General features: G+C 42.0%; 1 protein-coding gene across 1 annotated transcript in view; it reads left to right on the top strand.

Moving 5' to 3' along the window:
* The first annotated feature begins 11027 nt into the window (after nucleotides 1–11027).
* Nucleotides 11028–14190, top strand: part of LOC136885328 (protein takeout) — a 55849-nt gene continuing 52686 nt past the window's right edge. The window contains exon 1 of the mRNA XM_068230291.1: nucleotides 11028–11112. Coding sequence (XP_068086392.1) covers nucleotides 11028–11112 — 85 coding nt within the window. The remainder of the gene's footprint in view (nucleotides 11113–14190) is intronic.

Below are 14190 nucleotides of genomic sequence, written 5' to 3'. Positions count from 1 at the left end.
TACAACAACAACAAAAATAATGAAAATCGTGGGAAAACGAAAGCGAGAACTAAGCTACCATTTGTAGATGGTCCGATGAACAATGTACATGTATGAAGATAAATACCCTTTACTGTCTCTATATCAATTCGACTTACCGATTCTCATAATCGGCAGTTATCACATCACACAGATACTGTACCTTGTACTACTGTGTTCACATATTTTAACACTTGTTGTAAAGATATATACACACGTCTGTCGATCCTCAACATATAAATTTATGGAAATTCTGATATAGCTTTCACCAACATATAATGCTAGGCCGCCACAAGTGCTACAATACTTAATGCGCAAACACTCTCCACAATCAGCCACTTTCCATGAACATAACAAGACTACGCTCCACGAACGTTTGAAGTCCAGTCCATTGCAGCCGTGTCACTCCAGTACCGTGTATCAGCACCACTTCCTTCCCGTACAGTGCGTCAGTTGTAGTTCTCTTATACAGTGTCACTGCTTGTAGTTGTAGTAGTTCCTTCTCGTTCCTTTACAATCACTCTCACAATGTCTTGGTTGCCGCCGTATGATCAACCTTTATAGACATCAACATCCCCCTCCTCTCAGATGATACGTCTGGATTGGTGCTTGCCCACCAATCATGAGTGAATCTCTTCTTTCTCCCAAGTTATAAACAAACACTCGGGAGTTTTACATGAATCATCAAATTTCCCTGGTACAACAACAAGCTCTGGGGTAGCCATATGACTCATTCAAATTACCAGAGTTATTAAAGCAATGTTTTCCCACCCGTGCAAAACAAATTACTCATACCTACATATGTGGATATCTTCCAGCTTACCAATATAAATGGCAAAATATACAAATGAAATAATAATAATAATTATTATAATAATAATGAAAATCGAATACTGACAATAATATGTCTAACTCCTACATATAATTCTGGGGTGTGATATATGTACTATCACACTCCTGTTCATCATTGTCATGGACCGGATTATAAAATCCATCAAAGAACATTGCAAAGAACGTAGCACTCTAATATTTGCAGATCATATTCTGATCTGGGGAGGAAATGAAGCAGAAGTTCAGGAGTAACTAAATCTTTGGAATGGCAAGTTTATAGAATATGGAGTAAACATTAGTAAAACGAACACTGTTAAATGACTGTCAACAGGAAAGGCACAGATTCGAACATTTTTCTGGAGAGAACTATGCTACAATCTATTTCCGACTTCAAATACTTCGGAAGTATCAATTCAACAGATAATAAACCAAGGAGTACTTAATAGGACCCAGAAATCTTCTCAGCTTTATTTTAAAGTGAGAAATCTACTCTGGGATAATAAAATACTCTAGAAAGCAAAACCATGTTTCATACCTACTTCATTCCATTCCTCACCTATAGACTCGAAACATATACCCTACATAATAAGGCTAATAGTAAAATCCAGTCAATAGAAATGAAGCAAACGTGAAGGAGACTGGCATCGAAATATCTGTTACCGAGCTTTTACTAAAAGCCGTTTGGGATCTCTGGCGACGCTCTTTGAAGGGTAATTAGCTTATTAAAAGCCATGTCTCCACCAACGATCATGGTCAATTGGAAAGCCAATATTTCTAGCTATAGCCCGACAACGTAATTTCCATTTTAGCAGACTTTTTCTCAGAGCTAGCATGTCAATCTTATCCCACTCCTCCCGACAGGCTTTCCAGAGGCCATTGATAGTGCATGGATGTCTATTATCTAAGGCCCTTTTTACGAGTCCAAATGCACTGAAGTCCATGGGTGACCTATCGGGTGCCTTCACAGGAATGTCAGTAAAAGGAATTGCACGGAACCTAGTTGCCATCTCTATTCTCTCTAAGAACAGACGAGTCGAACAGTAGTAGGTGTGGCTGGATGCTTTATGTTGATGTACCCACACCTGATTTTTCGCCCTCCATACAGTGGTGAGATATATGTGTTAAAAATGGGTGTTAACACCTCTTGCTGACAGTATGCAGAGTTCAGCTGGTGGTGGTGATTATTGTTTTAAGAGGAAGTACAACTAGGCAACCATCCTCTATATAACACTAATCAGAGAGAAAAAATGGAAGGGGTCCGACACTTCGAAAAATATCGGTCAAAGGAAGACAAGGGCCACGAAGGGCATGAACATGAAAGACTCCCTACGCCTCCATACGTAATACCGTCGGGTCGGAAAAGAACAAGAGTTGACCAAGGGAGGTGGGATAGGATAGATGAAAGTGAGGAGCCTGGCACAAGTAAGTGGATGCAATGCCAGGACTCAGCCGAGGGCCCCGTGATCGCCAACCCACGCTCCAAAATTCAGAGCCCCTGAGGCCCCTTTTAGTCGCTTCCTACGACAGGCAAGGGATACCGTGTGTGTTATTCAAGAAAATGGTTTAGAAATATCTGCTATAAAGGAAAGGGTATACAAGATGGAAAGAGCATATGGCATCACTAAGTATTTTTACTAGTAATGCGTACAGGTAAACCCCGTTATACGCGGATTCGTTACCCGCGATTTCGCATATACGTGATTTTGGTTTTAAGTCTAGTGATGTCATCTGTTAACATGATGTGGAAGCTCTAATGCCTTAAGACAGGTACAGACATGCGTGCCAAATTCTGTAACGTACCTTACGTCGCACGCCAAGGTTAAAACGGGGACAAGCGCATCTCTACACGCATCATCTGTCGTGTTTGTCGCGATGTGAATCGTCACTTCCGGTCAGTAGCGCTGTAAAGTTGTATTTGACAGGTTTCGCATTTAAAACGTTGGGTAAAAGGAAAGAAATGCTGCCTGTCGAAAGAAAGCTAGGGGCTTTACGTCGCACCGACACAGATAGGTCTTATGGCGACGATGGGATAGGAAAGGCCTAGGAGTTGGAAGGAAGCGGCCGTGGCCTTAATTAAGGTACAGCCTGGTGTGAAAATGGGAAACCACGGAAAACCATTTTCAGGGCTGCCAACAGTGGGATTCGAACCTACTATCTCCCGGATGCAAGCTCACAGCCGCGCGCCTCTACGCGCACGGCCAACTCGCCCGGTGTCGAAAGAAAGAAGCGTGTACCAAATTCGTATAAGCTAGAAACCAAGTGAAAAGTTTAGGATCGCTATGAGAAAGGTGAGCGTATTGTTGACATTCAGCGTGCGCTGGGAGTTAGTGAATCCACTGTGAGAACTATTCGTGAGAATGCGGAATCAATTCAAAAAAAAAAAAAACTGTTGATATTCCACTAAGTTAAGTGTGACTAGAGTGACCAAATCTCGCTCGGAAGCGATGGAAAGAATGGATTGGATTGAGCATCACAGCCATCAACACATGCCTCTCCTTGGAGCTTATATGTAGAGTTAAGTTTATTGTGTGTTTCAGTGTTAAATATTTAAGTGTATAAAGTTTGTATTAAAATGCGTTTCGGAAACATGATAATGGTTATTTTTTGTAACAATATTAAGAATCTCTGCTCTTTTAAATTTAATATGTGAGTAAACGGACACTTAACCCTGTATTTTATATATAAAATGACTCTCGATTTACGCGAATTCGTTACGCGCGGCATTTCCGCGGAACATAACTATAACGAGGTCTACCTGTATCTAAAAATCTTAAAAGGCATAACATTAGAGTCATAAAAAGCTCAAATCCCTTTCAGTCGTCTTGCCGTGATGTGTCGCCAAGATGAATGAATCTTCTGGAGTGAATGTGTGTGTGAATGTTGAATGTGTGTGTGAATGTACGTTTACTGTGCTTATGTAGTTTCTGTATTAAGAATATTAAGAATATTTGTTGTGTTTATATTAGTCTGTCTTATAATACTTTTAGTTTGTAAGATAAGATTATGAATATTTTTCACATATGTATAATATTAATGAAGTGTGGTAAAGCGTAAGGGAGTCCTAACTTCGCGGCTACGAATAAAGGCAAATATAATATAATAATACAATGCAGTGGTAAAACCAGAATGTTTTTACGTGGTGAATTTCTAGTTTTGAACTATAGTTTACACAAAATGGAAGTACTAGAAAGAAGAATCATGGGAACAAATGTTAGGTCCAATGAAAACGACAGAACAATGAGAAATAAGATGTAATAAGGAAATATATCAGAACAGAAAATATAACAGAAATAGTGAGAAAAAGGAGATGGCTATTTTTTGGATATATTTCTAGAATGGATGATAACAGATTGACAAAACAGATATTCAAGTACTTTCGGAGAAAAAAGTCAATGACGAGCTGCATACAAAAGGTCAAGAAAGATTTAGAAAGAAATAAAATAAAAGAAGAGAAATCTATAGAAAGAGAGATTTTTGATTTTTTTAAGAATGCAAGGGTTTCGAGGAAAAATGAAAAGCAAATCCGGTCCAGAGTGGTCTGAGGGGAGAAGAATAAAGCATAGTGCAATGGTGAAGGAATACTTAAAAGAGCGGAAGAGGAAAAAAACAAGGAAGGATGAACAAAATTGACATGTGGTCCATAAGAAGTAAAACTAGTAAGAGAATTAATTGAAGTACAGTAGTTCAACAAGCTTGTATAATGAATTCTATATTTTAATGTAAAAGAACTAGTGGCAAATATCATTCGTTGGTAGTACATATGTTTGGTCATAATTTCCATTTTTGGGGCCATAATTAGCTATTTTTAAGAGCATATTTACATGCACACTTGGGCGACTTTTAGGTTTTAAACATCCGAACCCTGGGCGTGAACCTCGAGAGCCAGAGTGGACTAAAATCTTACTTCCCAATATTTCATTGGCTAGCTCGTTACTGGTTTATTCTTGAATAGATTAACCTTCAGATGTTTAAAAATAAAAGTGGACCCGGTTGTGAGAAATATCCACTTATTATCACACGCTCATGATTTATTCAAATGTTGTTCTCTTGCTGGTTTTCAGCATCGCTTCTCGGTCCAGCGCATCTCTTGCTAGTTTCGTAACTCAAAGGGACATCATCCTTATGAAGAAAAGTAAATAGAATTTGCAGTCTTCTATTTTGAATGCCATTAAACATTAAACTAAAGGAAATTCAGTTCATAATCAATCAATCAATCAATCAATCAATCAATCAATCAATCAATCAATCACCAGTGATTTGCACTTAGGCAGTTGCCCAGGTGGCAGATTCCCTATCTGTCGTTTACCTGGTATTTTCTTAAATAATTGCAAAGAATTTGGGAATTTATTGAACATCTCCCTAAGTAAATTATTCCAGTCCCTAACTCCCCTTGCTATAAACGAATATTTGCCCCCAAATTTGTCTTCCTGAGTTCCAACTTTATATTCATATTGTGATCTTTCCTACTTTTAAAAACGCCACTCAAACGCGTTCGTATACTAACGTCATTCCACGCCATCTCTCCGCTGACAACTCGGAACATACCACTTAGTCGAGCAGCTCGTCTCTTTTCTCCCAAGTCTTCTCAGCCCAAACTTTGCAACATCTTCGTAACGCTACTCTTTTTTCGGAAATCACCCAGAACAAATCGAGCTGCTTTTCTTTGGATTTTTTTCCAGTTCTCGAATCAAGTAATTCTGGTGAGGGTCCCATACACTGCAACCATACTCTAGTTGGGGTCTTACCAGAGACTTATATGCTCTCTCCTTTACATCCTTACTACAACCCCTAAATACCCTCATAACCATGTGCAGAGATCTGTACCCTTTATTTACAATCCCGTTTATGTGAATACCCCAACGGAGGTCTTTCCTTATATTAACACCTAGGTACTTACAGTGATCCCCATAAGGAATTTCCACCTCATCAACGCAGTACCTAATTAAAACTGAGAGGACTTTTCTATTAGTGAAACTCACATCGTCATAGCATGACCTGTTGTCCATCTCACAACATTGTCGATGTCTTTTTGTAGTTGCTCACAGTCTTGTAACTATTGATTACTCTGTACAGAATAACATCATCCGCAAAAATCCTTATCTTTGATTCCACTTCTTTATTTAAAGTTAAACATTTCATTGTTCCGTATTGAAGAATATTACAGTTAAAATTGAAATAATTGATAAAGAGATTCAATCTATTCAATGCAAACGAATAAGAAATGTAGTGAATTACATTCCCATTTAATAATAGGTAGAAATGGTACCGGTTTTCGACCCTAGTCCAGGTCATCATCAGCCGATTAAGACGAAAAACAATACATAGGATCAGTAGAAGAGGCAATATAAAAGTGAAATGGGGGTAGACACTGTAAAACTTAGAAGAAGTAAAATGCAAATCACTCAAAAGAAAACAGTGCGCAATTCTCTGAGCGGCAGCATAGCACACGCTGCGTGTCTTAATTGGCTGATGATGACCTGGACTAGGGTCGAAACCGGTACCATTTCTATCTATTATTAAATGGGAATGTAATTCACTACATTTCTTATTCGTTTGTATTGAATAGGTTGAATCTTTTTATCAATTATTTCAATTTTAACCCCACTTCTTTACTCATATCATTTATATATAAGGAAAAGTAAAGGTCCAATAATACTGCCTTGAGGAATTCCCCTCTTATTGGTTACAGGATCATATAATGCTTCACCTACTCTAATACTCTGAGTTCTATTTTCTAGAAATATAGCCACGCATTCGGTTACTCTTTCGTCTAGTCCACTTGCACTCACTTTTGCCAGTAGCCTCCCATGATGTACCTTAGGCACGATCGCAAATAAAAGTACCAGTATGAAATAACATGCATAGTTCAACCGAAATGAAGGCTGTAATTTAAATTGCTTAAAACACTGTTTTACAATTGCATATAAGTGTGAAGGTATAGCCAGAAAAATTTAATTTGGAAGGAAAGCACCAAACAATGTCAATTAACTTGAATTATAATTGACAAATGACATCTGCCTGTGTGGTGTAGTGGTTAGTGTGATTAGCTGCCACTCCCAGAGGCCATGGTTCGATTCCCCTCTCAGCGGTTTCCCAATTCTCCTCCAGGCAAATACTGCGATGGTACCTAACTTAAGGCCACGGTCCCTTCCTTCCCTCTTCCTTGTCTATCCCTTCCCATCCCCCTGTAATGCCCCCGTTCAGCATAGCAGGTGAGACCACCTGGGCGACGTACTGGTCTTCCTTCTCAGTTGTATCCCCTGGCCGAAAGTCTCACGCTCCAGGACACTGCCTTTAGGGCGGTAGAGGTGGGATCCCTCGCTGAGTCCAAGGGAAAAACCAACCCTGGAGGGTAAACAGATAAAGAAAGAGGATAAAAAGGGGAACAAATACCTAAGGGAACAATGATATACAGTTGTAAGAGCCTAAAATCCCAGAATCTACTTCCAGGAGTACTTCCCTCAACATTTCTTCCAGTGTGCAGCAATGTGTATCATTGAGAGATGAACAGAGGATTCAAACTGCTTCTTACACCAATAGCAATTAAAGTATTTCTTGGTATTCACTGCATGCTACGTTGCATAACATGATCACAGTGAGGTTGGCACGGAGTTCAAGACTTGGTATGGATCGCATTCTTATAATGGTTAAGACAGCACTGGCATTTGCGAGGGCTGATTTTCCGCCGAAGTTTGGATTTTCTATTTTTTAAAGTAAAAAATAAACTATTCAGACCACATGAGTACTCAAAAATGAAATAATATTAAAGAATTAATTAGTATAAAAATTAATTAATTAGTATAAAAATTAATACATTTTTGAAGGAGCAATAAAATATTTTTTTGGAAATTTTCCCTCACATTTCCAAAAATATTTCTTCGTTAAAACACTCGCGGGCCGCAAAATACGGCTTTGGAAACCCCTGATCTACCCTATCAAATGCCCTAGATAAGTTAATCGCGATACAGTCCATTTGACCTCCTGAATCAATTATAAGTATCCAGTATCCGGGGATGGTAGGTTCGAACCCCACTGTCGGCAGCCCTGAAAATGGTTTTCCCATTTTCACACCAGGCAAATGTTGGGGCTGTACCTTAATTAAGGCCATGGCCGCTTCCTTCCCACTCCCAGCCCTTTCCTGTCCCATCGTCGCCCATAAGACCTATCTGTGTCGGTGCGACGTAAAGCAACTAGCAAATAAAAAAAAAAAATAAAAAAAATTCAATTATATCTGCTATATCTTGCTGGAATCTAACAAGTTGCTTTTTGCTTTTGCCTGGCGTGAAAATGGGAAACCACGGAAAACCATTTTCAGGGCTGACGACAGTGGGGTTCGAACCTACTATCTCCCGAATACTGGATACTGGCCGCACTTAAGCGACTGTAGCTATCGAGCTCGGTCCAACAAGTTGAGCTTCAGTCTAACAACTTTCTTAAACCCGAACTGTCTTCTATCGAACCAGTTATAAATTTCGCAAATATGTATAATATAATCAGAAATAATGCTTTCCAAAGACTGAAACGTAAGCGTAGTCTATAGTCGCCTTAAGAAGTACATGCTGGGGTTGTACCTTAATTAAAGCCACGGCCGCTTCCTTCCCATTCCTAGACCTTTCCTATTCCATCGTTGCCATAAGGCCTATCTGTGTCAGTGCGACGTAAATCAAATAGCATAAGAAGTACATAGGCTATTACTTAGCCTTGGTAGTGGATAACTGGTACCAGCGGGCCTTGGAATGAACTGTCAGGAGAGTGTCAGGGGCAGCTGGAGAAGCAGTCGGCTATAAAAAGATGAGTTTCCTCAATCGTCCAGTCATTTGTCCATCATGTCTCTGGGAAGCAAGTTCTTGTTGATAGTATGTTCGTTCGGTGTTTTCTTGGATACAGTTGCAGCAAAATCTCTTCCTTTACGTGAGTACAAACAATACTTCATTTATATAAGCTGTGTGCCTTTACAACAGGAACTTCTACAACGAAATGAATGAACTGGACAGTCTCCAATTTCTCTCTTCTCATTTTCTTTCTTTCTTAATCTGTTTACCCGCCAGGATTGGTTTTTCCCTCGGACTCGGCGAAGGATTCCACCTCTAGCGCGCTACAGGCGTGGAGCGTGAGACTTCGTATCGGGGGTACAACTGGGGTGGAGGACCCGTATTTCGCTCGGGCGGCATCACCTCCTATGCTGAACAGGGGCCTTGTGGGGGGACAGGAAGATTGGAAGGGGCTTTAAGTTAGGTACCATCCCGGCATTTGTCTGGAGGAGAAGTCGGAAACCACGGAAAAATACTTCGAGGATGGCTGAGGTGGGAATCGAATCCCCCTCTACTCAGTTGGCCTCACGAGACTGAGTGGAGCCCGTTCCAGCCCTTGTACCACTTTTCAAATTTCGTGGCAGAGCCGGGAATCGAACCCGGGCCTCGGGGATGGCCAGCTAATTACGCTAAGCACTACACCACAGAGGTGGACTTTACCAAATTTTACTTTGATTTTCTTTGCAATCTTGCTTTACGTTGCACCGACACTGATAGGTCTTAGGACGACGATGGGATAGGGAAGATCTAGAGGGAAAAGGAAGCGCCCGTGGCCATAATTAAGGTACAGCCCCGGCATTTTCTTGGTGTGAAAATGGGTAACCACGGAAAATCATCTTCTGCGCTTCCGGCAGTGGGGTTCGACCGCACTATCTGCCGAATGCAAGCTCGGTATATTTTAACTTTCCTTTCAGTATTAATCATATTCTTTCTCAACACATGATGCAGTTATGTATAGACAAAGACAAAGTCACCTCCGTACAGGCCATGAAGGCCCTTGGAGGAGTGGAAGGTAAAGGCTTCCACCATTATTAACCGTGGCACGTGGTGGGATAGAGTGGTTAGCTCTACGCCCGGCCGCCTTTACCCCCAGGAATTAACCTGATACTCAATTTTGGTGTAGGCTGAGTGAACCTCAGGGCCATATGCACCTCCGGAAGTGGAAATCTCGTTTCTTAAATTTAACGACTTCCTGACGGGGATTTGAACCCACGTCCTTCCGGGCGAACCGCAGTTATGTACAGAAGGAGAGTTTAAAGAGAAAAACAGTGGTGTATGGTTCTTGTTAGTGAAAATAATATTAGTATATCAAACAAGTTCCGACCCCGTGGTATAGGGGTAGCGTGCCTGCCTCTTACCCGGAGAACCCGGGTTCGATTCCCGGCCAGGTCGGGATTTTTACCTGGACCTGAGGGCTGGTTCGAGGTCCACTCAGCCTACGCGATTAGAATTGAGGAGCTATCTGACGATGAGATAGCGGCCCCGGTCTAGAAAGCCAAGAATAACGGCCGAGAGGATTCGTCGTGCAGACCACACGACACCTCGTAAGCTGCAGGTCTTCGAACAGAGCAGCGGTGGCTTAGTAGGCCAAGGCCCTTCAAGGGCTGTAGTGCCATGCGGGGGGAGGGTATATCAAACAAGTGGCTGCGCGCTTTGGGGAGATAATGGGTTCGAACCCCACTGCCGGCAGTCCTGAAGATGATTTCCCGTGGTTTTCCATTTTTACATCAGGCAAATGCTGGGGCTGTGCCGTTATTAAAGCCACGGTCGCTTCCCTCCCACTCCTAGCCCTTTCATGTCCCAGCGTCACCATAAGACCTATCTGTATCTGGGAAACCACGGAAAACCATTTTCAGGGCTGACGACAGTGGGAATCGAACCTACTATCTCCCGAATACTGGATACTGGCCGCACTTAAGCGACTGCAGCTATCGAGCTCGGTCCAACAAGTTGAGCTTCAGTCTAACAACTTTCTTAAACCCGAACTGTCTTCTATCGAACCAGTTATAAATTTCGCAAATATGTATAATATAATCAGAAATAATGCTTTCCCAAGACTGAAACGTAAGCGTAGTCTATAGTCGCCTTAAGAAATACATGCTGGGGTTGTACCTTAATTAAAGCCACGGCCGGTTCCTTCCCATTCCTAGGCCTTTCCTAATCCATTGTTGCCATAAGGCCTATCTGTGTCAGTGCGACGTAAATCAAATAGCATAAGAAGTACATAGGCTATTACTTAGCCTTGGTAGTGGATAGCTCGTACCAGCGGGCCTTGGAATGAACTGTCAGGAGAGTGTCAGGGGCAGCTGGAGAAGCAGTCGGCTATAAAAAGATGAGTTTCCTCAATCGTCCAGTCATTTGTCCATCATGTCTCTGGGAAGCAAGTTCTTGTTGATAGTCTGTTCGTTCGGTGTTTTCTTGGATACAGTTGCAGCAAAATCTCTTCCTTTACGTGAGTACAAACAATACTTCATTTATGTAAGCTGTGTGCCTTTACAACAGGAACTTCTACAACGAAATGAATGAACTGGACAGTCTCCAATTTCTCTCTTCTCATTTTCTTTCTTTCTTAATCTGTTTACCCGCCAGGATTGGTTTTTCCCTCGGACTCGGCGAAGGATCCCACCTCTAGCGCGCTACAGGCGTGGAGCGTGAGACTTCGTATCGGGGGTACAACTGGGGTGGAGGACCCGTATTTCGCTCGGGCGGCATCACCTCCTATGCTGAACAGGGGCCTTGTGGGGGGACAGGAAGATTGGAAGGGGCTTTAAGTTAGGTACCATCCCGGCATTTGTCTGGAGGAGAAGTCGGAAACCACGGAAAAATACTTCGAGGATGGCTGAGGTGGGAATCGAATCCCCCTCTACTCAGTTGACCTCACGAGACCAGCCCTTGTACCACTTTTCACATTTCGTAGCGGAGCCGGGAATCGAACCCGGGCCTCCGGGATGGCCAGCTAATTACGCTAAGCACTACACCACAGAGGTGGACTTCACCAATTTTTACTTTGATTTTCTTTGCAATCTTGCTTTACGTTGCACCGACACTGATAGGTCTTAGGACGACGATGGGATAGGGAAGATCTAGAGGGAAAAGGAAGCGCCCGTGGCCATAATTAAGGTACAGCCCCGGCATTTTCTTGGTGTGAAAATGGGTAACCACGGAAAATCATCTTCTGCGCTTCCGGCAGTGGGGTTCGACCGCACTATCTGCCGAATGCAAGCTCGGTATATTTTAACTTTCCTTTCAGTATTAATCATATTATTTCTCAACACATGATGCAGTTATGTATAGACAAAGACAAAGTCACCTCCGTAGAGGCCATGAAGGCCCTTGGAGGAGTGGAAGGTAAAGGCTTCCACCATTATTAACCGCGGCACGTGATGGGGTAGAGTGGTTAGCTCTACGCCCGGCCGCCTTTACCCCCAGGAATTAACCTGATACTCAATTTTGGTGTAGGCTGAGTGAACCTCAGGGCCATATGAACCTCCGGAAGTGGAAATCTCGTTTCTTAAATTTAACGACTTCCTGACGGGGATTTGAACCCACGTCCTTCCGGGCGAACCGCAGTTATGTACAGAAGGAGAATTTAAAGAGAAAAACAGCGGTGTATGGTTCTTGTTAGTGAAAATAATATTGGTATATCAAACAAGTTCCGACCCCGTGGTATAGGGGTAGCGTGCCTGCCTCTTACCTGGAGAACCCGGGTTCGATTCCCGGCCAGGTCGGGATTTTTACCTGGACCTGAGGGCTGGTTCGAGGTCCACTCAGCCTACGCGATTAGAATTGAGGAGCTATCTGACGATGAGATAGCGGCCCCGGTCTAGAAAGCCAAGAATAACGGCCGAGAGGATTCGTCGTGCTGACCACACGACACCTCGTAAGCTGCAGGTCTTCGAACAGAGCAGCGGTAGCTTAGTAGGCCAAGGCCCTTCAAGGGCTGTAGTGCCATGCGGGGGGAGAGTATATCAAACAAGTGGCTGCGCGCTTTGGGGAGATAATGGGTTCGAACCCCACTGCCGGCAGTCCGAAGATGATTTCCCGTGGTTTTCCATTTTTACATCAGGCAAATGCTGGGGCTGTGCCGTAATTAAAGCCACGGTCGCTTCCCTCCCACTCCTAGCCCTTTCATGTCCCATCGTCACCATAAGACCTATCTGTATCGGTGCGGAGTGAGACAAATTGTAAAAAAAAAAAAAAGGCAAAGCTAACCGCGCGGTCAACTCTCTCGGTAGTTCTACTACGTGCCAGTAACTCTACTGACATACTAGGACACCTTCAAACACTATCGGACTGAGCCGGAATTGAACCCGTCAACTCTAGGTCAGAGGGCAAGCGCTCTACCATTCGAGGTACATAGCCCGGCTTATCAGACTTTAGAACGCCCTAGTATCGTTTTCGCTATCCTCCCCGATTGCTTTGTCCATCCTTAAATTATTTATTTATTTATTTATTTATTTATTTATTTATTTATTTATTTATTTATTTATTTATTTATTTATTTATTTATTTATTTATTTATTTATTTATGTTTAAACATTTCTTAGCAGACAAAGTAGGGTCCCCATAATACGAAAAACGTCAAATTAACCAATTTCCTCAATTGTGCCGAAAGTTGAAGGGCTAAAGATCCCGGGAAGGTTTCAAATTGTGAGTCTTGGATAGCTTTATCGAACTAAAAAAAAAAAAAAAAAAATCAAAAATTTAAAATGACTTCTGGCCTAAATGCAGTTCAGATAAACAGCCTAAAATCACTTGTTTCTTTTTTATTCAGATCCTAGTCAAATTAACTTGTTTACATAATTCTTTCACTAATTTGTTCCTTGGTTCAATACGCTCAGGCGTTTTGTTTTGTTTTTTTAATTTTTGAAAAGGTCTACACCGAATGTAGTTATAAGGGTTAAGTGAAAATCTGCATTGACTCACATTAGCGCTCGTAGTGGTAGAAAAAGGCAAACTGCTAATCTAATCGACCGGATAACGACGAAAAAGAAAAGGTTTGTACATTTTAGGAATTATATATATTCTCATACTTTACTATATTTTATTTACCTAAAATTCGTAGCTCATATCCGTAGGATGTTTTCAACAATGAGTTACCTTCATCATGAAGAGCTAGAGAAGTGGGGATTTTTATTTATTTATTTAGCGTACGGCTTTTAGTGCCGCGAGTGCCCGAGGAAATGGTGAGCTCACTTGGTGCAGGTGTTTTTGTTTGACTTCCATTGGTGACCTGCGGTTCTGGGTGTGAGCTGATGATACATCGCCGAGCTGAGAAGCTCAGACGATGGAGCACTCGCCTCCTGGGCTGAAGATGGCATGTTCGATCCATTGCTCAGTCCGGTGTGATTTGAAGGTGCTCAAATAAAGAAGCGTCTTGTCGTTTGATTTACTGGCACATAAAATAACTCGTTCAGGACAATATTCGGGCACCTCGGCATCTCTGGAAACCGTTAAAAGTAATTATGAGACTAAAGCAAATAATGATACTGCTCTCTTCCAAGACAGTAATATTTTCCTAATAAGCCTT

The sequence above is a fragment of the Anabrus simplex genome, chromosome 14 (genome assembly GCF_040414725.1).
Source record: "Anabrus simplex isolate iqAnaSimp1 chromosome 14, ASM4041472v1, whole genome shotgun sequence".
NCBI classification, from domain to species: Eukaryota; Metazoa; Arthropoda; class Insecta; order Orthoptera; family Tettigoniidae; genus Anabrus; species Anabrus simplex.
Note: the sequence above shows the minus strand (reverse complement) of the source record. Positions and strands in the feature narration are given on the sequence as shown.